Source organism: Staurois parvus, unplaced genomic scaffold (assembly GCF_062004578.1).
Source record: "Staurois parvus isolate SC_StPar_1 unplaced genomic scaffold, SC_StPar_1.0 ptg003967l, whole genome shotgun sequence".
Taxonomy (NCBI): Eukaryota; Metazoa; Chordata; class Amphibia; order Anura; family Ranidae; genus Staurois; species Staurois parvus.
Genome location: NW_028321762.1, coordinates 1 through 23,151, shown reverse-complemented (window position 1 = coordinate 23,151; position 23,151 = coordinate 1). Strand labels below are relative to the sequence as shown.

The 23,151-nt window shown below is 53.3% G+C and overlaps 1 protein-coding gene across 1 annotated transcript; it reads right to left on the bottom strand.

The window, feature by feature from the left end:
• Nucleotides 1–7,012: 7,012 nt before the first annotated feature.
• On the bottom strand, nt 7,013–16,256 carry LOC149427148 (regenerating islet-derived protein 4-like). The gene is made up of 4 exons (XM_089668211.1): nt 16,156–16,256; nt 14,787–14,924; nt 8,419–8,533; nt 7,013–8,066 (listed from the first exon to the last, which is right to left on the bottom strand). The coding sequence occupies exons 2-4, from the start codon at nt 14,877–14,879 to the stop codon at nt 7,999–8,001; spliced, it is 276 nt and encodes a 91-aa protein (XP_089524337.1). The 5' UTR covers nt 14,880–14,924; nt 16,156–16,256; the 3' UTR covers nt 7,013–7,998.
• Nucleotides 16,257–23,151: the final 6,895 nt, after the last annotated feature.

The window sequence follows — 23,151 nt, the reverse complement described above, 5'->3', positions numbered from 1 at the left end:
CCCCGCCATTGTACTGGGGGGCCCCTCCTTCCACCCCCCCACCATTGTACTGGGGGCCCCTCCTTCCACCCCCCCACCATTGTACTGGGGGCCCCCTCCTCCCACCCCCCCACCATTGTACTGGGGGGCCCCTCCTCCCACCCCCCCACCATTGTACTGGGGGCCACCTCCTCCCACCATTGTATTGGGGGCCCCCTCCTCCCACCCCCCCATTGTACTGGGGGGCCCCTTCCTCCCACCCCCCGCCATTGTACTGGGGGCCCCTTCCTCTGCCATTGTACTGGGGGGCCCCTCCTCCCACCCCCCGCCATTGTACTGGGGGGCCCCTTCTTCCCACCCCCCGCCATTGTACTGGGGGGCCCCTTCTTCCCACCCCCCGCCATTGTACTGGGGGGCCCCTTCCTCCCACCCCCCGCCATTGTACTGGGGGGCCCCTTCTTCCCACCCCCCGCCATTGTACTGGGGGGCCCCTCCTCCCACCCCCCGCCATTGTACTGGGGGGCCCCTTCTTCCCACCCCCCGCCATTGTACTGGGGGGCCCCTTCTTCCCACCCCCCGCCATTGTACTGGGGGGCCCCTTCTTCCCACCCCCCGCCATTGTACTGGGGGGCCCCTCCTCCCACCCCCCCGCCATTGTACTGGGGGGCCCCTTCTTCCCACCCCCCGCCATTGTACTGGGGGGCCCCTTCCTCCCACCCCCCGCCATTGTACTGGGGGGCCCCCTCCTTCCACCCCCCACCATTGTACTGGGGGGCCCCTCCTCCCCCCCAACATTCGATGACCCCCTCCTCCCCCCAACATTCGATGACCATCTTCACTTGCTACATGATTGTTCATCTCATTATTACTGGTTGGGATGAACAGTTGGGGGGCGGAGCTTCTCTCCCCACCCCCTCCGAGTAAAATTCTATGACCCACCCAACCCCGACCATGACCCCTGACCCCCACCATGGGCCCCATTCTAATCTGTCCCCGCCATCCGCTGTACACAATCTTCCCTCCAACCTCGTCTCCTCCCCCGTACAGGTCTCCTCCCACTCCCGGCTCTCCCGGTCACTCGGTGAAGAACCGCCTCACTCACCGCTCTCGCGGAATCTCTCCGGCCACTTCCGGTTTCTTGTGACATTCGAACTTCCCGCTCGAATCACGTGACAACTTGTCCTCCATCCTGGTTACGGGCGGAAGTACCCCGCTGGTCACCGGAAACAGCTTTTCAACACCCAGAAGGCGGAGCTTCTGGCTAAAAGTTCAATTCAATAGAATGAGGCCATGAGGGGGGTTGGAGCTCGGACGGGATAGCCAATCAAATCCATTAAAAATAGCCAGCCCGGCGCGCCAGTAAGAAGGCCACGCCTCCATAGATCAGATGAGAGGCGGGATCAGGCCAGAGGCATGATAGGAAAATGCAGGGGCGGGGCCACACTACCACTCTCCGCCCACCATCATGTCTGTTGTAGCCTATGTCAGAAGAGACGAGGAATCTGGTTCTTCTCCAACCAATGAGTTCGGATATAGCATTGCCTCCCACGTGACCCCCCCTCCTCCTTCCTGACCCATTACCCACCTCAGTGACAGGGAATCCCGGGGTGTCCCCATTGGACGATTTCCCTTCACTTCCTGTTCTGTCCCTCACCAGAATCTTATACCGGAGATACAGATGGTGATATGACCTGACAGGGGCCCCCTTCCCACAGTCACCGCTCCTCATACATGGACCCCGCACACGTCTCATCACACCAACTCCACCCCCGAACACCCTCCCCAGTCTATAGGGGGAGGGGTCACAAGACAATCATGTGACCAGACCACGCCTACACACTGCATTCTGGGTAATCCTCCAAATTCCGAAACCCGAAGCTCCTCCCCATTTCCTGAACCCAGGCCTGGGCTTCTACTGATCCTGAAACTCCTCCCCGTTCCTGAACCCAAGACTGGGCTTTTGCTGATCCCGAAACTTATCCGCTATTGCTGAATCCGGGACTGGGCTTCTACCGATCCCGAAGCTCCTCCCCATTCCCTGACATTGGGACTGAGCTTCTACCAATCCCGAAACGCATCCCTGGTTCCTGAACCCGAGACTGGGCTTCTGCCGATCCCGAAACTTATCCGCTATTGCTGAATCCGGGACTGGGCTTCTACCGATCCCGAAGCTCCTCCCCATTCCCTGACATTGGGACTGAGCTTCTACCAATCCCGAAACGCATCCCCGGTTCCTGAACCCGAGACTGGGCTTCTGCCGATCCCAAAACTTATCCGCTATTGCTGAATCCGGGACTGGGCTTCTACCAATCCCGGAACTCCTCCCCGTTCCCTTACCCCGGGACTGAGCTTCTACCGATCCCGAAACTCCTCCAAGATCCCTTATCCCGGAACTGGGCTTCTCCCGATCCCGAAACTCCTCCACGATCCCTGATACTGGGACTGGGCTTCTACCGATCCCGAAACTCCTCCTCGATCCCTTAACCCGGGACTGGGCTTCTACCGATCCTGAAACGCCTTGCGATCCCTGAAGCTGGGACTGGGCTTCTACCGATCCTGAAACTCCTCCACAATCCCTGAACCCGGGACTGGTCTTCTACCGATCCTGAAACTCTGCCGCAATTCCTGAACCCGGGACTGGTCTTCTACCGATCCTGAAACTCTGCCGCAATTCCTGAACCCAGGACTAGGCTTCTACCGATCCTGAAACTCCTACATGATCCCCGAACCCCGGACTGGGCTTCTTCCGATCCCAAAACTCCTCTGCAATCCCTGAACCCGGGACTGGGCTTCTACCGATCCCGAAACTCATCCCCATTCCTGAACCCGTGACTGGGCTTCTACTGATCCCAAACTCATCCCTGTGTATGAGGAGGGGTGGCTGTGGGGTCTTCTCTGTGTGTGAAGAGTGGTGACTGTGGGGTTCTCTCTGTGTATGAGGAGTGGGGTCTGTTCTGTGTATGAGGAGTGGTCACTGGGGGGTCCTCTCTATGTATGAGGAGTGGTGACTGCGGGGTCCTCTCTGTGTATGAGGAGCAGTGAATGTGGGATCCTCTATGTGTATGAGGAGCGGTGACTGCGGGGTCCTCTCTGTGTATGAGGAGCGGTGACTGTGGGGTCCTCTCTGTGTATGAGGAGTGGTGACTGTGGGGTCCTCTCTGTGTATGAGGAGCAGTGAATGTGGGATCCTCTATGTGTATGAGGAGCGGTGACTGCGGGGTCCTCTCTGTGTATGAGGAGTGGTGACTGTGGGGTCCTCTCTGTGTATGAGGAGCGGTGACTGTGGGGTCCTCTCTGTGTATGAGGAGTGGTGACTGTGGGGTCCTCTCTGTGTATGAGGAGCAGTGAATGTGGGATCCTCTATGTGTATGAGGAGCGGTGACTGCGGGGTCCTCTCTGTGTATGAGGAGTGGTGACTGTGGGGTCCTCTCTGTGTATGAGGAGCGGTGACTGTGGGGTACTCTCTGTGTATGAGGAGTGGAGACTGTGTGGTTTCTCTGTGTATGAGGAGCGGTGAATGTGGGATCCTCTATGTGTATGAGGAGCGGTGACTGCGGGGTCCTCTCTGTGTATGAGGAGCGGTGACTGTGGGGTCCTCTCTGTGTATGAGGAGTGGTGACTGTGGGGTCCTCTCTGTGTATGAGGAGCAGTGAATGTGGGATCCTCTATGTGTATGAGGAGCGGTGACTGCGGGGTCCTCTCTGTGTATGAGGAGTGGTGACTGTGGGGTCCTCTCTGTGTATGAGGAGCGGTGACTGTGGGGTCCTCTCTGTGTATGAGGAGTGGTGACTGTGGGGTCCTCTCTGTGTATGAGGAGCAGTGAATGTGGGATCCTCTATGTGTATGAGGAGCGGTGACTGCGGGGTCCTCTCTGTGTATGAGGAGTGGTGACTGTGGGGTCCTCTCTGTGTATGAGGAGCGGTGACTGTGGGGTACTCTCTGTGTATGAGGAGTGGAGACTGTGTGGTTTCTCTGTGTATGAGGAGCGGTGAATGTGGGATCCTCTATGTGTATGAGGAGCGGTGACTGCGGGGTCCTCTCTGTGTATGAGGAGCGGTGACTGTGGGGTCCTCTCTGTGTATGAGGAGTGGTGACTGTGGGGTCCTCTCTGTGTATGAGGAGCAGTGAATGTGGGATCCTCTATGTGTATGAGGAGCGGTGACTGCGGGGTCCTCTCTGTGTATGAGGAGCGGTGACTGTGGGGTCCTCTCTGTGTATGAGGAGTGGTGACTGTGGGGTCCTCTCTGTGTATGAGGAGCAGTGAATGTGGGATCCTCTATGTGTATGAGGAGCGGTGACTGCGGGGTCCTCTCTGTGTATGAGGAGTGGTGACTGTGGGGTCCTCTCTGTGTATGAGGAGCGGTGACTGTGGGGTCCTCTCTGTGTATGAGGAGTGGTGACTGTGGGGTCCTCTCTGTGTATGAGGAGCAGTGAATGTGGGATCCTCTATGTGTATGAGGAGCGGTGACTGCGGGGTCCTCTCTGTGTATGAGGAGTGGTGACTGTGGGGTCCTCTCTGTGTATGAGGAGCGGTGACTGTGGGGTACTCTCTGTGTATGAGGAGTGGAGACTGTGTGGTTTCTCTGTGTATGAGGAGCGGTGAATGTGGGATCCTCTATGTGTATGAGGAGCGGTGACTGCGGGGTCCTCTCTGTGTATGAGGAGCGGTGACTGTGGGGTCCTCTCTGTGTATGAGGAGTGGTGACTGTGGGGTCCTCTCTGTGTATGAGGAGCAGTGAATGTGGGGTCCTCTCTGTGTATGAGGAGCGGTGACTGTGGGGTCCTCTCTGTGTATGAGGAGTGGTGACTGTGGGGTCCTCTATGTGTATGAGGAGCGGTGACTGCGGGGTCCTCTCTGTGTATGAGGAGTGGTGACTGTGGGGTCCTCTCTGTGTATGAGGAGCGGTGACTGTGGGGTCCTCTCTGTGTATGAGGAGTGGTGACTGTGGGGTCCTCTCTGTGTATGAGGAGCAGTGAATGTGGGATCCTCTATGTGTATGAGGAGCGGTGACTGCGGGGTCCTCTCTGTGTATGAGGAGTGGTGACTGTGGGGTCCTCTCTGTGTATGAGGAGCGGTGACTGTGGGGTACTCTCTGTGTATGAGGAGTGGAGACTGTGTGGTTTCTCTGTGTATGAGGAGCGGTGAATGTGGGATCCTCTATGTGTATGAGGAGCGGTGACTGCGGGGTCCTCTCTGTGTATGAGGAGCGGTGACTGTGGGGTCCTCTCTGTGTATGAGGAGTGGTGACTGTGGGGTCCTCTCTGTGTATGAGGAGTGGTGACTGTGGGGTCCTCTCTGTGTATGAGGAGCGGTGACTGTGGGGTCCTCTCTGTGTATGAGGAGTGGTGACTGTGGGGTCCTCTCTGTGTATGAGGAGCAGTGAATGTGGGATCCTCTATGTGTATGAGGAGCGGTGACTGCGGGGTCCTCTCTGTGTATGAGGAGCGGTGACTGTGAGGCCCTCTCTGTTTTTGAGGAGCGGTGACTGTGGGGTCCTCTCTGTGTATGAGGAGTGGAGACTGTGGGGTCCTCTCTGTGTATGAGGAGCGGTGACTGTGGGGTCCTCTCTGTGTATGAGGAGCGGTGACTGTGGGGTCCTCTCTGTGTATGAGGAGCGGTGACTGTGGGGTACTCTCTGTGTATGAGGAGTGGAGACTGTGTGGTTTCTCTGTGTATGAGGAGCGGTGAATGTGGGATCCTCTATGTGTATGAGGAGCGGTGACTGCGGGGTCCTCTCTGTGTATGAGGAGCGGTGACTGTGGGGTCCTCTCTGTGTATGAGGAGTGGTGACTGTGGGGTCCTCTCTGTGTATGAGGAGCAGTGAATGTGGGGTCCTCTCTGTGTATGAGGAGCGGTGACTGTGGGGTCCTCTCTGTGTATGAGGAGTGGTGACTGTGGGGTCCTCTATGTGTATGAGGAGCGGTGACTGCGGGGTCCTCTCTGTGTATGAGGAGTGGTGACTGTGGGGTCCTCTCTGTGTATGAGGAGCGGTGACTGTGGGGTCCTCTCTGTGTATGAGGAGTGGTGACTGTGGGGTCCTCTCTGTGTATGAGGAGCAGTGAATGTGGGATCCTCTATGTGTATGAGGAGCGGTGACTGCGGGGTCCTCTCTGTGTATGAGGAGTGGTGACTGTGGGGTCCTCTCTGTGTATGAGGAGCGGTGACTGTGGGGTACTCTCTGTGTATGAGGAGTGGAGACTGTGTGGTTTCTCTGTGTATGAGGAGCGGTGAATGTGGGATCCTCTATGTGTATGAGGAGCGGTGACTGCGGGGTCCTCTCTGTGTATGAGGAGCGGTGACTGTGGGGTCCTCTCTGTGTATGAGGAGTGGTGACTGTGGGGTCCTCTCTGTGTATGAGGAGTGGTGACTGTGGGGTCCTCTCTGTGTATGAGGAGCGGTGACTGTGGGGTCCTCTCTGTGTATGAGGAGTGGTGACTGTGGGGTCCTCTCTGTGTATGAGGAGCAGTGAATGTGGGATCCTCTATGTGTATGAGGAGCGGTGACTGCGGGGTCCTCTCTGTGTATGAGGAGCGGTGACTGTGAGGCCCTCTCTGTTTTTGAGGAGCGGTGACTGTGGGGTCCTCTCTGTGTATGAGGAGTGGAGACTGTGGGGTCCTCTCTGTGTATGAGGAGCGGTGACTGTGGGGTCCTCTCTGTGTATGAGGAGCGGTGACTGTGGGGTCCTCTCTGTGTATGAGGAGCGGTGACTTTGGGGTCCTCTCTGTGTATGAGGAGCGGTGACTGTGAGGCCCTCTCTGTTTTTGAGGAGCGGTGACTGTGGGGTCCTCTCTGTGTATGAGGAGTGGAGACTGTGGGGTCCTCTCTGTGTATGAGGAGCGGTGACTGTGGGGTCCTTTCTATGTATTAGGAGCAGTGACTGTGGGGTCCTTTCTATGTATGAGGAGCGGTGACTGTGGGGTCCTCTCTGTGTATGAGGAGCGGTGACTGTGGGGTTCTCTGATGGGTGGCTTTATCTGTGAAGCTCTGGGCCTGTCTTCCAGACCTCCCTGTATACATGAGGAGGACAAGTCATGAACAAAAAAAATCTTTATTTCAATGTCGGGATTGTTACACGGGAAGACGTTTTGTAGGACCGATGATGACCACTGATGACAGATGATGACCACTGATGACAGATGATGACCATAGATGACAGATGATGACTGTAGATGATCATAGGTGACTAATGATGACCATTGATGACCATAGATGAGCAGTGAAGATCAATGATGACCATAGATGACAGATGGTGACCATAAATGAACATAGATGACCAATGATAACCATTGATGACTGTAGATGATCATAGGTGACCAGTGACCATAGATGACCAGTGAGGATCAATGATGATGATTGATGACTGTAGATGATCATAGGTGACCAGTGACCATAGATGACCAGTGAGGATCAATGATGATGATTGATGACTGTAGATGGTCATAGGTGACCAATGATGACCATAGATGATGCATAGGTGACCAATGATGACCATAGATGACCAGTGAGGATCAGTGATGACCACAGATGACCATAGGTGACCAATGAGGATCAATGATGACCAGTGAGGATCAATGAGGAACATTGATGACCATAGATGATCATAGGTGACCATTGATGACCATAGGTGACCAATGATGACCAGTGAGGATCAGTGATGACCATGATGACCATAGGTGACCAATGATGACCATTGATGACAACAAATGACCATTGATGACCACAGATGACCAGTGAGGATCAGTGATGACCACAGATGACCATAGGTGACCAGAGATGACCAGTGAGGATCAATGATGACCCTAGACGACCAGTGAGGATCAGTGAGGAACATTGATGACCATTGATGACCATAGGTGACCATTGATGACCATAGGTGACCAATGATGACCATTGATGACAACAAATGACCATTGATGACCACAGATGAGCAATGATGACCATAGATGACCATTGACGAGCGATGGGCTCTCGGCACACGTCTGGCACATGGAGCGTCTTCTCCGGTCCTCCACCAGGGATCACGGTTTGTATTTGCACACGTAGTGTTTGACCAGCTTGCAGTTGCTGTCATTCCACTTTATGAACTCTGGAAGAAAGAGATGGACGTCATTATTGACCCACCTGGACGGAGCGTGGTTATCTGTGCGCCTTCGCTGTGTATTGGAGGGGATCCAGCCAATGGGGTTTCCCCATCACCTCCCCCATATATGGAATTCTGGGTCCTTCTGTGCCACATGGGACCCCTTCACAGGAATGACCTCTCCGTCCTACAACAATCACCACCCTCATTGGCTGCCTCCCGGTCCTTGCAGGATTCATTACCCAATCCAACAAGTGCTCCGCTGGAACCCGTTCATCCAGAAAAAGCAGGGAAGTTTGGTAATCAAAGCACCCCCAAAAGACAGGCCCCGCCCAGACACCCTTCGTTTTCTACGTACTCTCTATACAGGACAGCTCTCCGCAGTGCTCCTCCTTCTTGTTGTTGTCCGGCTGATTCGGCAACCAGGAGCGGTAATTGTACATGGAGCCATCGTTCCACTTCCAGCGACCGTTCTATGTGGAGACCATGGACGAAGAAAGACAAAGCGTCAGCTGTGCGGGGGGTCCCCCCAAATATCCATCTGAGCTGTGTGGGGGGGCCCCTAAATATCCATCTGAGCTGTGTGGGAGGGCCCCCAAATATGCATCTGAGCTGTGTGGGGGGCCCCCCAAATATACATCTGAGCTGTGTGGGGGGGGGCCCCCAAATATACATCTGAGCTGTGTGGGGGGTCCCTCCAAATATCCATCTGAGCTGTGTGGGGGGCCCCCAAATATCCATCTGAGCTGTGTGGGGGGGCCCCCAAATATACATCTGAGCTGTGTGGGGGGGGCCCCCAAATATACATCTGAGCTGTGTGGGGGGTCCCTCCAAATATCCATCTGAGCTGTGTGGGGGGGCCCCTAAATATCCATCTGAGCTGTGTGGGAGGGCCCCCAAATATGCATCTGAGCTGTGTGGGGGGCCCCCAAATATACATCTGAGCTGTGTGGGGGGGGCCCCCAAATATACATCTGAGCTGTGTGGGGGTCCCCCCAAATATCCATCTGAGCTGTGTGGGGGGGCCCCCAAATATCCATCTGAGCTGTGTGGGAGGGCCCCCAAATATGCATCTGAGCTGTGTGGGGGGGCCCCCAAATATACATCTGAGCTGTGTGGGGGGGGCCCCCAAATATACATCTGAGCTGTGTGTGGGGTCCCCCCAAATATACATCTGAGCTGTGTGTGGGGTCCCCCCAAATATACATCTGAGCTGTGTGTGGGGTCCCCCCAAATATACATCTGAGCTGTGTGGGGGGGGGGGCCCCCAAATATACATCTGAGCTGTGTGTAGGGGTTGCGAAGGTTAATGTTACAGCATTTTCCCTTTTACCCAGCGAGTCGGAATCACTGACTTCTTCTGTGGTACTACCACACCAATCCTATTCCACTCTGCAGCATTGTGTTCCTGACTTATCCATTACAGATCTCTATCCTCTCACCACGGACACCATGGATCTCTCTCCTCTCACCACGGACCTCTCTCCTCTCACCAAGGACCTCTCACCACGGATCTTTCTCCCCTCACCACGGATCTTTCTCCCCTCACCACGGATCTCTCTCCCCTCACCACGGATCTCTCTCCTCTCACCATGGACCTCTCTCCTCTCACCACGGACCTCTCACCACAGATCTCTCTCCTCCTATCACAGATCTCTCTCCTCTCACCATGGACCTCTCTCCTCTCACCATAGACCTCTCTCCTCTCACCACGGACCTCTCTCCTCTCACCACGGACCTCTCACCACGGATCTCTCTCTTCTCACCATGGACATCTCTCCTCTCACCACGGACCTCTCACCATGGACCTCTCACCACAGATCTCTCTCTCGTCTCACCACGGTCCTCTCACCATGGATCTCTCACCTCTCAGCACGGACCTCTAACTACGGATCTCTCTACTCTCACCACGGACCTCTCTCCTCTCACCACGGATCTCTCTCCTCTCACCACGGATCTCTCTCCTCTCACCACGGACCTCTCACCACGGATCTCTCTCCTCTCACCACGGACCTCTCTCCTCTCACCACGGACCTCTCACCACGGATCTCTCTCCTCTCACCATGGACATCTCTCTTCTCACCACGGATCTCTCCTCTCAACATAGACCTCTCTCCTCTCACCACGGATCTCTCACCACGGATCTCTCTCCTCTCACCACGGACCTCTCTCCTCTCACCACGGACCTCTCTCCTCTCACCACGGACATCTCTCCTCTCACCACGGACATCTCTCCTCTCACCTCGGACATCTCTCTTCTAACCACGGACTCTCTCCTCTCACCACGGACCTCTCACCACGGATCTTTCTCCTCTCACCACAGATCTCTCTCCTCTCACCATGGACCTCTCTCCTCTCACCACGGACCTCTCACCACAGATCTCTCTCCTCTCACCACAGATCTCTCTCCTCTCACCATGGACCTCTCACCACGGACCTCTCACCACGGATCTCTCTCCTCTCACCACGGACCTCTCTCCTCTCACCACGGACCTCTCACCATGGCTCTCTCTCCTCTCACCATGGACATCTCTCCTCTCACCACGGATTTCTCACCACAGATCTCTCTCTCGTCTCACCACGGTCCTCTCACCATGGATCTCTCACCTCTCAGCACGGACCTCTAACTACGGATCTCTCTACTCTCACCACGGACATCTCTTCTCTCACCACGGATCTCTCCTCACAACATAGACCTCTCTCCTCTCACCACGGATCTCTCTCCTCCCACCACGGACATCTCCCCTCTCACCACGGATCTTTCTCCTCCCACCACGGACATCTCCCCTCCCACCACGGATCTCTCTCCTCCCACCACGGACATCTCCCCTCTCACCACGGAGATCTCCCCTCCCACCACAGATAACTCCCCTCCCACCATGGACATCTCCCCTCCCACCACGGATCTCTCCCCTCCTACCACGGATCTCTCTCCTCCCACCACGGACATCTTCCCTCCCACCACGGTCATCTCCCCTCCCACCACGGACATCTCTCATCTCACCATGGATCTCTCTCCTCTCACCACGGACCTCTCACCACAGATCTGTCTCCTCTCACCACAGACCTCTCTCCCACCACGGATCTCTCACCTCTCACCACGGATCTCTCTCCTCTCACCACGGATCTCTCTCCTCTCACCACGGATCTCTCTCTTCTCACCACGGATCTCTCTCCTCTCACCACGGATCTCTCTCCTCTCACCACAGACCTCTCTCCTCCCACCACGGATCTTTCTCCTCCCACCACAGATCTCTCTCCTCCCTCCACGGATCTTTCTCCTCCCACCATGGATCTCTCTGCTCTCACCATGGACATCTCTCCTCCCACCACGGATTTGTCTCCTCTCACCACGGACCTCTCTCTTCCCACCATGGATCTCTCTCCTCTCACCACAGACCTCTCACCACAGACCTCTCTCTTCCCACCACGGATCTCTCTCTTCCCACCACGGATCTCTCTCCTCCCACCACGGATCTCTCTCCTCCCACCACGGATCTCTCTCCTCTCACCACGGACATCTCCCCTCCCAGCACGGATCTCTCTCCTCTCACCATGGACCTCTCTCACCACGGATCTCTCTCCTCTCACCACGGACATCTCCTCTTCCACCACAGATCTGTCTTCTCCCACCACGGATCTCTCTGCTCTCACCATGGATCTCTCCCCTCCCACCACGGATCTCTCTCCTCCCACCACGGATCTCTCTCCTCCCACCACGGATCTCTCTCCTCTCACCATGGTCCTCCCACCACGGACCTCTCTCCTCTCACCACGGACATCTCCCCTCCCACCACGGATCTCTCTCCTCTCACCACGGACATCTCCCCTCCCACCACGGACATCTCCCCTCCCACCACGGATCTCTATCCTCCCACCACGGATCTCTCTCCTCCCACCACGGACATCTCCCCTCTCACCACGGACATCTCCCCTCCCACCACGGATCTCTCCTCCCACTACGGATACCTCCCTTCCCACCACGGATCTCTCTCCTCCCACCACGGACATCTCCCCTCTCACCACGGACATCTCCCCTCCCACCACGGATCTCTCTCCTCTCACCACGGACATCTCCCCTCCCACCACAGACCTCTCTCCTCCCACCACGGACATCTCCCCTCCCACCACGGACATCTCCCCTCTCACCACGGACATCTCCCCTCCCACCACAGATCTGTCTCCTCCCACTACGGATATCTCCCCTCCCACCACGGATCTCTCTCCTCCCACCACGGACATCTCCCCTCTCACCACGGACATCTCCCCTCCCACCACGGACATCTCCCCTCCCACCACGGATCTCTCCCCTCCCACCACGGATCTCTCTCCTCCAGCCACGGATGTCTCTCCTCCCACCACGGATGTCTCTCCTCTCACCACGGATCTCTCTCCTCCCACCACAGATCTGTCTTTTCCCACCATGGACCTCTCACCACGGATCTCTCTCCTCCCACCATGGACCTCTCACCACGGATCTCTCTCCTCCCACCATGGACCTCTCACCACGGATCTCTCTCCTCCCACCACGGATCTCTCTCCTCTCACCACGGATCTCTCTCCTCCCACCACGGACATCTCCCCTCTCACCACGGACATCTCCCCTCCCACCACGGACCTCTCTTCTCCCACCACGGACATCTCCCCCTCCCACCACGGACCTCTCTCCTCCCACCACGAACATCTCCCCTCTCACCACGGACATCTCCCCTCCCACCACGGATCTCTCTCCTCCCACCACGGATATCTCCCCTCCAACCACGGACCTCTCTCCTCTCACCACGGACATCTCCCCTCTCACCACGGACATCTCCCCTCTCACCACGGATCTCTCTCCTCTCACCACGGACATCTCCCCTCCCACCACGGATCTCTCCCCTCCCACCACGGATCTCTCCCCTCCCACCACGGATCTCTCCCCTCCCACCACGGACCTCTCCCCCTCCCACCACGGATCTCTCCCCTCCCACCACGGATCTCTCTCCTCCCACCACGGATCTCTCCCCTCCCACCACGGATCTCTCCCTTCCCACCACGGATCTCTCCCCTCCCAACACGGATCTCTCTCCTCCCACCACGGATCTCTCTCCTCCCACCACGGACCTCTCCCGTTCCACCACGGACCTCTCCCGTCCCACCACGGACCTCTCCCGTCCCACCACGGACCTCTCCCCTCCCACCACGGACCTCTCCCCTCCCACCACGGACCTCTCCCCTCCCACCACGGACCTCTCTCCTCCCACCACGGATTTCTCTCTTCTCACCACGGATCTCTCCCCTCCCACCACGGATCTCTCCCCTCCCACCACGTATCTCTCTCCTCCCACCACGTATCTCTCTCCTCCCACCACAGATCTCTCTCCTCTCACCACGGACCTCTCCCCTCCCACCACGGATCTCTCTCCTCCCACCACAGATCTGTCTTCTCCCACCATGGACCTCTCACCACGGATCTCTCTCCTCCCACCACGGATCTCTCTCCTCCCACCACGGATCTCTCCTCCCACCACGGATCTCTCTCGTCCCACCACGGACCTCTCCCCTCCCACCACGGACCTCTCCCCTCCCACCACGGATCTCTCCCCTCCCACCATGGATCTCTCCCCTCCCACCACGGATCTCTCTCCTCTCACCACGGATCTCTCTCCTCCCACCACGGATCTCTCCTCCCACCACGGATCTCTCTCCTCCCACCACGGATCTCTCCTCCCACCACGGATCTCTCTCCTCCCACCACGGATCTCTCTCCTCTCACCACGGATCTCTCTCCTCTCACCACGGATCTCTCCCCTCCCACCACGTATCTCTCTCCTCCCACCACGTATCTCTCTCCTCCCACCACGTATCTCTCTCCTCCCACCACGTATCTCTCTCCTCCCACCACGGATCTCTCTCCTCCCAACACGGATCTCTCTCCCCACCACGGATCTCTCCCCTCCCACCACGGATCTCTCCCCTCCCACCACGGACATCTCCCCTCCCACCACGGACCTCTCTCCTCCCACCACGGACCTCTCTCCTCCCACCACGGACCTCTCCCCTCCCACCACGGACCTCTCCCCTCCCACCACGGACCTCTCCCCTCCCACCACGGATCTCTCCCCTCCCACCACGGATCTCTCCCCTCTCACCACGGATCTCTCTCCTCTCACCACGGATCTCTCTCCTCTCACCATGGATCTCTCCCCTCCCACCACGGATCTCTCCCCTCCCACCACGGATCTCTCTCCTCCCACCATGTATCTCTCTCCTCCCACCACGTATCTCTCTCCTCCCACCACGTATCTCTCTCCTCCCACCACGTATCTCTCTCCTCTCACCACGGACCTCTCCCCTCCCACCACGGATCTCTCTCCTCCCACCACGGATCTCTCTCCTCCCACCACGGATCTCTCTCCTCCCACCACGGATATCTCTCCTCCCACCACAGATCTGTCTTCTCCCACCATGGACCTCTCACCACGGATCTCTCTCCTCCCACCATGGACCTCTCACCACGGATCTCTCTCCTCCCACCACGGATCTCTCTCCTCCCACCACGGATCTCTCTCCTCCCACCATGGATCTCTCTCCTCCCACCACGGACATCTCCCCTCCCACCACGGACATCTCCCCTCCCACCACGGTTCTCTCTCCTCCCACCATGGACATCTCCCCTCCCACCACGGATCTCTCTCCTCCCACCATGGACATCTCCCCTCCCACCACGGATCTCTCTCCTCTCACCTGCTCAGGGTCATGCAGTCCAATCCACACTGGCTGGTTCTTCTGGTAGGCGGAGATATGGGAGGCAATGATATCGGCTTCAGCAGAGTCCATAACGGAGGCCAGATGTGCTCCATGTCCATATGACTGGCAGTCGTACTGTGAAGAGAGAAGGTAGTCAGAGAGGCCCCTCCCCATCTAGTCCCACCCCTGAGGAGTCACATGCGAGACCATTGTTTCCACTGATCACCCACTGAACATTGAGGACTGAGTGATTCCCATAACTGGTGCAGACAGAGTCTGGTGCAGCTCTGCATAACAACCAATCAGCTTCCAGGATTTATTGTCAAAGCCTAGTTGGATGAGCTGAGGTTAGAAGCTGATTGGCTGCCATGCAGAGCTGCACCGGATTCTGAGTGCTCCGGTTGTATTAAATCCCCATCTACCAGCCACTGTTCATAGACGATGGGGGAGGGGGGGTTCTTAGCTGGACTTGCGTTTTATTTGTCATTCAGACTTTCAAACACAAGTTAATCTAAGACTGTCCAGAGGGTGACAACACCGCTGTGTGATTTCCCTGCAGAATGAACTGCGTGGTCACCCCCTGGAAATAGACTATTGGCAGGAGCCCCTCTGTTGGAAAGCAATTGTCCCCCCAATGTCTGCTGGGAACATTTCCAGACAGTACAGAGCACATCCTTCTGACTGGTGACTGAGATGGGGCCCCTGGAAAGGCCTAGCAGGGTGTACATGTAAATGCTGGGAAGCTGTGCAGAGTGTAGATGGGGCCCCGAGGGGGAGAAGAGCTGTTCAGAGTGTAGATGGGGCCCCTGTGAGAGGCTGTGCAGGGTGTAGATGGGGCCCCTGGGAGAGGCTGTGCAGGGTGTAGATGGGGGCCCCTGAGAGAGGCTGTGCAGGGTGTAAATGGGGCCCCTGGGAGAGGCTGTGCAGGGTGTAGATGGGGCCCCTGGGAGAGGCTGTGCAGGGTGTAGATGGTGCCCCTGGGAGAGGCTGTGCAGGGTGTAGATGGGGCCCCTGGGAGAGGCTGTGCAGGGTGTAGATGGGGCCCCTGGTAGAGGCTGTGCAGGGTGTAGATGGGGCCCCTGGGAGAGGCTGTGCAGGGTGTAGATGGGGCCCCTGGGAGAGGCTGTGCAGGGTGTAGATGGGGCCCCTGGGAGAGGCTGTGCAGGGTGTAGATGGGGCCCCTGTGGGAGGAGTCAGTGTGAGATGAAGAATTTGGGCAACTGGTTGGTCCCGCCCACTGTTGGGTAGTGATGGCTGATTGGCAGGTTGTAGGTCACACCTCCACCCACTAATCCTCCAATCAATACTGGAGTCCCCGAGACTCCGCCCTCTCCTGGAGTAATAGGAATAAATGGAGCGTTCTCACCTCAGCCTCCGCCCAGCTCAGGGGGTATCGGAAGTATCCATAGCAATTCGCCTTGTAGAAGAACCATCCGGGGGGGCAACTGCTCCGCGCCTTCCCACCTGGAGCAACAACAATCATTACTCAGGGAGATGTATAGAGGGGTAATAATACTCTGTGTATGATGGAGGTGTGGATGGGTAATAATACTCTGTATGATGGAGGTGTGGAGGGGATAATAATACTCTGTGTATGATGGAGGTGTGGAGGGGTAATAATACTCTGTATGATGGAGGTGTGGAGGGGTAATAGTACTCTATATGATGGAGGTGTGGAGGGGTAATAATACTCTGTATGATGGAGGTTTGGAGGGGTAATAATACTCTGTATGATGGAGGTGTGGAGGGGTAATAATACTCTGTATGATGGAGGTGTGGAGGGGTAATAATACTCTGTATGATGGAGGGGTAATAGTACTCTATATGATGGAGGTGTGGAGGGGTAATAATACTCTGTATGATGGAGGTGTGGAGGGGTAATAATACTCTGTATGATGGAGGTGTGGAGGGGTAATAATACTCTGTATGATGGAGGTGTGGAGGGGTAATAATACTCTGTATGATGGAGGTGTGGAGGGGTAATAGTACTCTGTATGATGGAGGTGTGGAGGGGTAATAGTACTCTGTATGATGGAGGTGTGGAGGGGTAATAGTACTCTGTATGATGGAGGTGTGGAGGGGTAATAATACTCTGTATGATGGAGGTGTGGAGGGGTAATAATACTCTGTATGATGGAGGTGTGGAGGGGTAATAATACTCTGTATGATGGAGGTGTGGAGGGGTAATAATACTCTGTATGATGGAGGTGTGGAGGGGTAATAATACTCTGTATGATGGAGGTGTGGAGGGGTAATAATACTCTGTATGATGGAGGTGTGGAGGGGTAATAATACTCTGTATGATGGAGGTGTGGAGGGGTAATAATACTCTGTGTATGATGGAGGTGTGGAGGGGTAATAATACTCTGTATGATGGAGGTGTGGAGGGGTAATAATACTCTGTATGATGGAGGTGTGGAGGGGTAATAATACTGTGTATGATGGAGGTGTGGAGGGGTAATAATACTGTGTATGATGGAGGTGTGGAGGGGTAATAATACTCTGTATGATGGAGGTGTGGAGGGATAATAATACTCTGTATGATGGAGGTGTGGAGGGGTAATAATACTCTGTATGATGGAGGTGTGGAGGGGTAATATGATGGAGGTGTGGAGGGGTAATAATACTCTGTATGATGGAGGTGTGGAGGGATAATAATACTCTGTATGATGGAGGTGTGGAGGGGTAATAATACTCTGTATGATGGAGGTGTGGAGGGATAATAATACTCTGTGTATGATGGAGGTGTGGAGGGGTAATAATACTCTGTATGATGGAGGTGTGGAGGGGTAATAGTACTCTATATGATGGAGGTGTGGAGGGGTAATAATACTCTGTATGATGGAGGTTTGGAGGGGTAATAATACTCTGTATGATGGAGGTGTGGAGGGGTAATAATACTCTGTATGATGGAGGTGTGGAGGGGTAATAATACTCTGTATGATGGAGGGGTAATAGTACTCTATATGATGGAGGTGTGGAGGGGTAATAATACTCTGTATGATGGAGGTGTGGAGGGGTAATAATACTCTGTATGATGGAGGTGTGGAGGGGTAATAATACTCTGTATGATGGAGGTGTGGAGGGGTAATAATACTCTGTATGATGGAGGTGTGGAGGGGTAATAGTACTCTGTATGATGGAGGTGTGGAGGGGTAATAGTACTCTGTATGATGGAGGTGTGGAGGGGTAATAGTACTCTGTATGATGGAGGTGTGGAGGGGTAATAATACTCTGTATGATGGAGGTGTGGAGGGGTAATAATACTCTGTATGATGGAGGTGTGGAGGGGTAATAATACTCTGTATGATGGAGGTGTGGAGGGGTAATAATACTCTGTATGATGGAGGTGTGGAGGGGTAATAATACTCTGTATGATGGAGGTGTGGAGGGGTAATAATACTCTGTGTATGATGGAGGTGTGGAGGGGTAATAATACTCTGTGTATGATGGAGGTGTGGAGGGGTAATAATACTCTGTATGATGGAGGTGTGGAGGGGTAATAATACTCTGTATGATGGAGGTGTGGAGGGGTAATAATACTGTGTATGATGGAGGTGTGGAGGGGTAATAATACTGTGTATGATGGAGGTGTGGAGGGGTAATAATACTCTGTATGATGGAGGTGTGGAGGGATAATAATACTCTGTATGATGGAGGTGTGGAGGGGTAATAATACTCTGTATGATGGAGGTGTGGAGGGGTAATATGATGGAGGTGTGGAGGGGTAATAGTACTCTGTATGATGGAGGTGTGGAGGGATAATAATACTCTGTATGATGGAGGTGTGGAGGGGTAATAATACTCTGTATGATGGAGGTGTGGAGGGGTAATAGTACTCTGTATGATGGAGGTGTGGAGGGGTAATAATACTCTGTATGATGGAGGTGTGGAGGGGTAATAATACTCTGTATGATGGAGGTGTGGAGGGGTAATAATACTCTGTATGATGGAGGTGTGGAGGGGTAATAATACTCTGTATGATGGAGGTGTGGAGGGGTAATAATACTCTGTATGATGGAGGTGTGGAGGGGTAATAATACTCTGTATGATGGAGGTGTGGAGGGGTAATAATACTGTGTATGATGGAGGTGTGGAGGGGTAATAATACTGTGTATGATGGAGGTGTGGAGGGGTAATAATACTCTGTATGATGGAGGTGTGGAGGGGTAATAATACTCTGTATGATGGAGGTGTGGAGGGGTAATAATACTCTGTGTATGATGGAGGTGTGGAGGGGTAATAATACTCTGTATGATGGAGGTGTGGAGGGGTAATAGTACTCTGTATGATGGAGGTGTGAAGGGGTAATATGATGGAGGTGTGGAGGGGTAATAGTACTCTATATGATGGAGGTGTGGAGGGGTAATAGTACTCTATATGATGGAGGTGTGGAGGGGTAATAATACTCTATATGATGGAGGTGTGGAGGGGTAATAATACTCTGTATGATGGAGGTGTGGAGGGGTAATAGTACTCTATATGATGGAGGTGTGGAGTGGTAATAATACTCTGTATGATGGAGGTGTGGAGGGGTAATAATACTCTGTGTATGATGGAGGTGTGGAGGGATAATAATACTCTGTATGATGGAGGTGTGGAGGGGTAATAATACTCTGTATGATGGAGGTGTGGAGGGGTAATAATACTCTGTATGATGGAGGTGTGGAGGGGTAATAATACTCTGATGGAGGTGTAGAGGGGTAATAGTACTCTGTATGATGGAGGAGTGGAGGGGTAATAATACTCTGTATGATGGAGGTGTGGAGGGGTAATAATACTCTGTATGATGGAGGTGTGGAGGGGTAATAATTCTCTGTATGATGGAGGTGTGGAGGGGTAATAATACTCTGTATGATGGAGGTGTGGAGGGGTAATAATACTCTGTATGATGGAGGTGTGGAGGGGTAATAATACTCTGTATGATGGAGGTGTGGAAGGGTAATAATACTCTGTATGATGGAGGTGTGGAGGGCTAATAATACTCTGTATGATGGAGGTGTGGAGGGGTAATAATACTCTGTATGATGGAGGTGTGGAGGGGTAATAATACTCTGTGTATGACGGAGGTGTGGAGGAGTAATAATACTCTGTATGATGGAGGTGTGGAGGGGTAATAATACTCTGTATGATGGAGGTGTGGAGGGGTAATAATACTCTGTGTATGATGGAGGTGTGGAGGGGTAATAATTCTCTGTATGATGGAGGTGTGGAGGGGTAATAATACTCTGTGTATGACGGAGGTGTGGAGGGGTAATAATACTCTGTGTATGACGGAGGTGTGGAGGGGTAATAATACTCTGTATGATGGAGGTGTGGAGGGGTAATAATACTCTATATGATGTAGGTGTGGAGGGGTAATAATACTCTGTATGATGGAGGTGTGGAGGGGTAATAATACTCTATATGATGGAGGTGTGGAGGGGTAATAATATTCTGTGTATGATGGAGGTGTGGAGGGGTAATATTACTCTGTATGATGGAGGTGTGGAGGGGTAATAGTACTCTGTATGATGGAGGTGTGGAGGGGTAATAATACTCTGTATGATGGAGATGTGGAGGGGTAATAATACTCTGTATGATGGAGGTGTGGAGGGGTAATAATACTCTGTATGATGGAGGTGTGGAGGGGTAATAGTACTCTGTATGATGGAGGTGTGGAGGGATAATAATACTCTGTATGATGGAGGTGTGGAGGGGTAATAGTACTCTGTATGATGGAGGTGTGGAGGGGTAATAATACTCTGTATGATGGAGGTGTGGAGGGGTAATAATACTCTGTATGATGGAGGTGTGGAGGGGTAATAATACTCTGTATGATGGAGGTGTGGAGGGGTAATAGTACTCTGTATGATGGAGGTGTGGAGGGGTAATAATACTCTGTATGATGGAGGTGTGGAGGGATAATAATACTCTGTATGATGGAGGTGTGGAGGGGTAATAATACTCTGTATGATGGAGGTGTGGAGGGATAATAATACTCTGTATGATGGAGGTGTGGAGGGATAATAATACTCTGTATGATGGAGGTGTGGAGGGGTAATAATACTCTGTATGATGGAGGTGTGGAGGGATAATAATACTCTGTATGATGGAGGTGTGGAGGGGTAATAATACTCTGTATGATGGAGGTGTGGAGGGGTAATAATACTCTGTATGATGGAGGTGTGGAGGGATAATAATACTCTGTATGATGGAGGTGTGGAGGGGTAATAATACTCTGTATGATGGAGGTGTGGAGGGGTAATAATACTCTGTATGATGGAGGTGTGGAGGGATAATAATACTCTGTATGATGGAGGTGTGGAGGGGTAATAATACTCTGTGTATGACGGAGGTGTGGAGGGGTAATAATACTCTGTGTATGATGGAGGTGTGGAGGGGTAATAATACTCTGTATGATGGAGGTGTGGAGGGGTAATAATACTCTGTATGATGGAGGTGTGGAGGGGTAATAATACTGTGTATGATGGAGGTGTGGAGGGGTAATAATACTCTGTATGATGGAGGTGTGGAGGGGTAATAATACTCTGTATGATGGAGGTGTGGAGGGGTAATAATACTCTGTATGATGGAGGGGTAATAGTACTCTATATGATGGAGGTGTGGAGGGGTAATAATACTCTGTATGATGGAGGTGTGGAGGGGTAATAATACTCTGTATGATGGAGGTGTGGAGGGGTAATAATACTCTGTATGATGGAGGTGTGGAGGGGTAATAATACTCTGTATGATGGAGGTGTGGAGGGGTAATAGTACTCTGTATGATGGAGGTGTGGAGGGGTAATAGTACTCTGTATGATGGAGGTGTGGAGGGGTAATAGTACTCTGTATGATGGAGGTGTGGAGGGGTAATAATACTCTGTATGATGGAGGTGTGGAGGGGTAATAATACTCTGTATGATGGAGGTGTGGAGGGGTAATAATACTCTGTATGATGGAGGTGTGGAGGGGTAATAATACTCTGTATGATGGAGGTGTGGAGGGGTAATAATACTCTGTATGATGGAGGTGTGGAGGGGTAATAATACTCTGTATGATGGAGGTGTGGAGGGGTAATAATACTCTGTGTATGATGGAGGTGTGGAGGGGTAATAATACTCTGTATGATGGAGGTGTGGAGGGGTAATAATACTCTGTATGATGGAGGTGTGGAGGGGTAATAATACTGTGTATGATGGAGGTGTGGAGGGGTAATAATACTGTGTATGATGGAGGTGTGGAGGGGTAATAATACTCTGTATGATGGAGGTGTGGAGGGATAATAATACTCTGTATGATGGAGGTGTGGAGGGGTAATAATACTCTGTATGATGGAGGTGTGGAGGGGTAATATGATGGAGGTGTGGAGGGGTAATAGTACTCTGTATGATGGAGGTGTGGAGGGATAATAATACTCTGTATGATGGAGGTGTGGAGGGGTAATAATACTCTGTATGATGGAGGTGTGGAGGGGTAATAGTACTCTGTATGATGGAGGTGTGGAGGGGTAATAATACTCTGTATGATGGAGGTGTGGAGGGGTAATAATACTCTGTATGATGGAGGTGTGGAGGGGTAATAATACTCTGTATGATGGAGGTGTGGAGGGGTAATAATACTCTGTATGATGGAGGTGTGGAGGGGTAATAATACTCTGTATGATGGAGGTGTGGAGGGGTAATAATACTCTGTATGATGGAGGTGTGGAGGGGTAATAATACTGTGTATGATGGAGGTGTGGAGGGGTAATAATACTGTGTATGATGGAGGTGTGGAGGGGTAATAATACTCTGTATGATGGAGGTGTGGAGGGGTAATAATACTCTGTATGATGGAGGTGTGGAGGGGTAATAATACTCTGTGTATGATGGAGGTGTGGAGGGGTAATAATACTCTGTATGATGGAGGTGTGGAGGGGTAATAGTACTCTGTATGATGGAGGTGTGAAGGGGTAATATGATGGAGGTGTGGAGGGGTAATAGTACTCTATATGATGGAGGTGTGGAGGGGTAATAGTACTCTATATGATGGAGGTGTGGAGGGGTAATAATACTCTATATGATGGAGGTGTGGAGGGGTAATAATACTCTGTATGATGGAGGTGTGGAGGGGTAATAGTACTCTATATGATGGAGGTGTGGAGTGGTAATAATACTCTGTATGATGGAGGTGTGGAGGGGTAATAATACTCTGTGTATGATGGAGGTGTGGAGGGATAATAATACTCTGTATGATGGAGGTGTGGAGGGGTAATAATACTCTGTATGATGGAGGTGTGGAGGGGTAATAATACTCTGTATGATGGAGGTGTGGAGGGGTAATAATACTCTGATGGAGGTGTAGAGGGGTAATAGTACTCTGTATGATGGAGGAGTGGAGG

Excerpts from the sequence above, each read along its gene's own strand:
- LOC149427148 (XM_089668211.1), bottom strand. The coding sequence starts at position 14,879 with ATGGACTCTGCTGAAGCCGATATCATTGCCTCCCATATCTCCGCCTAC. Across the intron at positions 8,534-14,786 it reads GACTGCATGACCCTGAGCAG|AACGGTCGCTGGAAGTGGAA; the intron begins GTGAGAGGAGAG and ends GTCTCCACATAG. Across the intron at positions 8,067-8,418 it reads AGAGCTGTCCTGTATAGAGA|AGTTCATAAAGTGGAATGAC; the intron begins GTACGTAGAAAA and ends TCTTTCTTCCAG.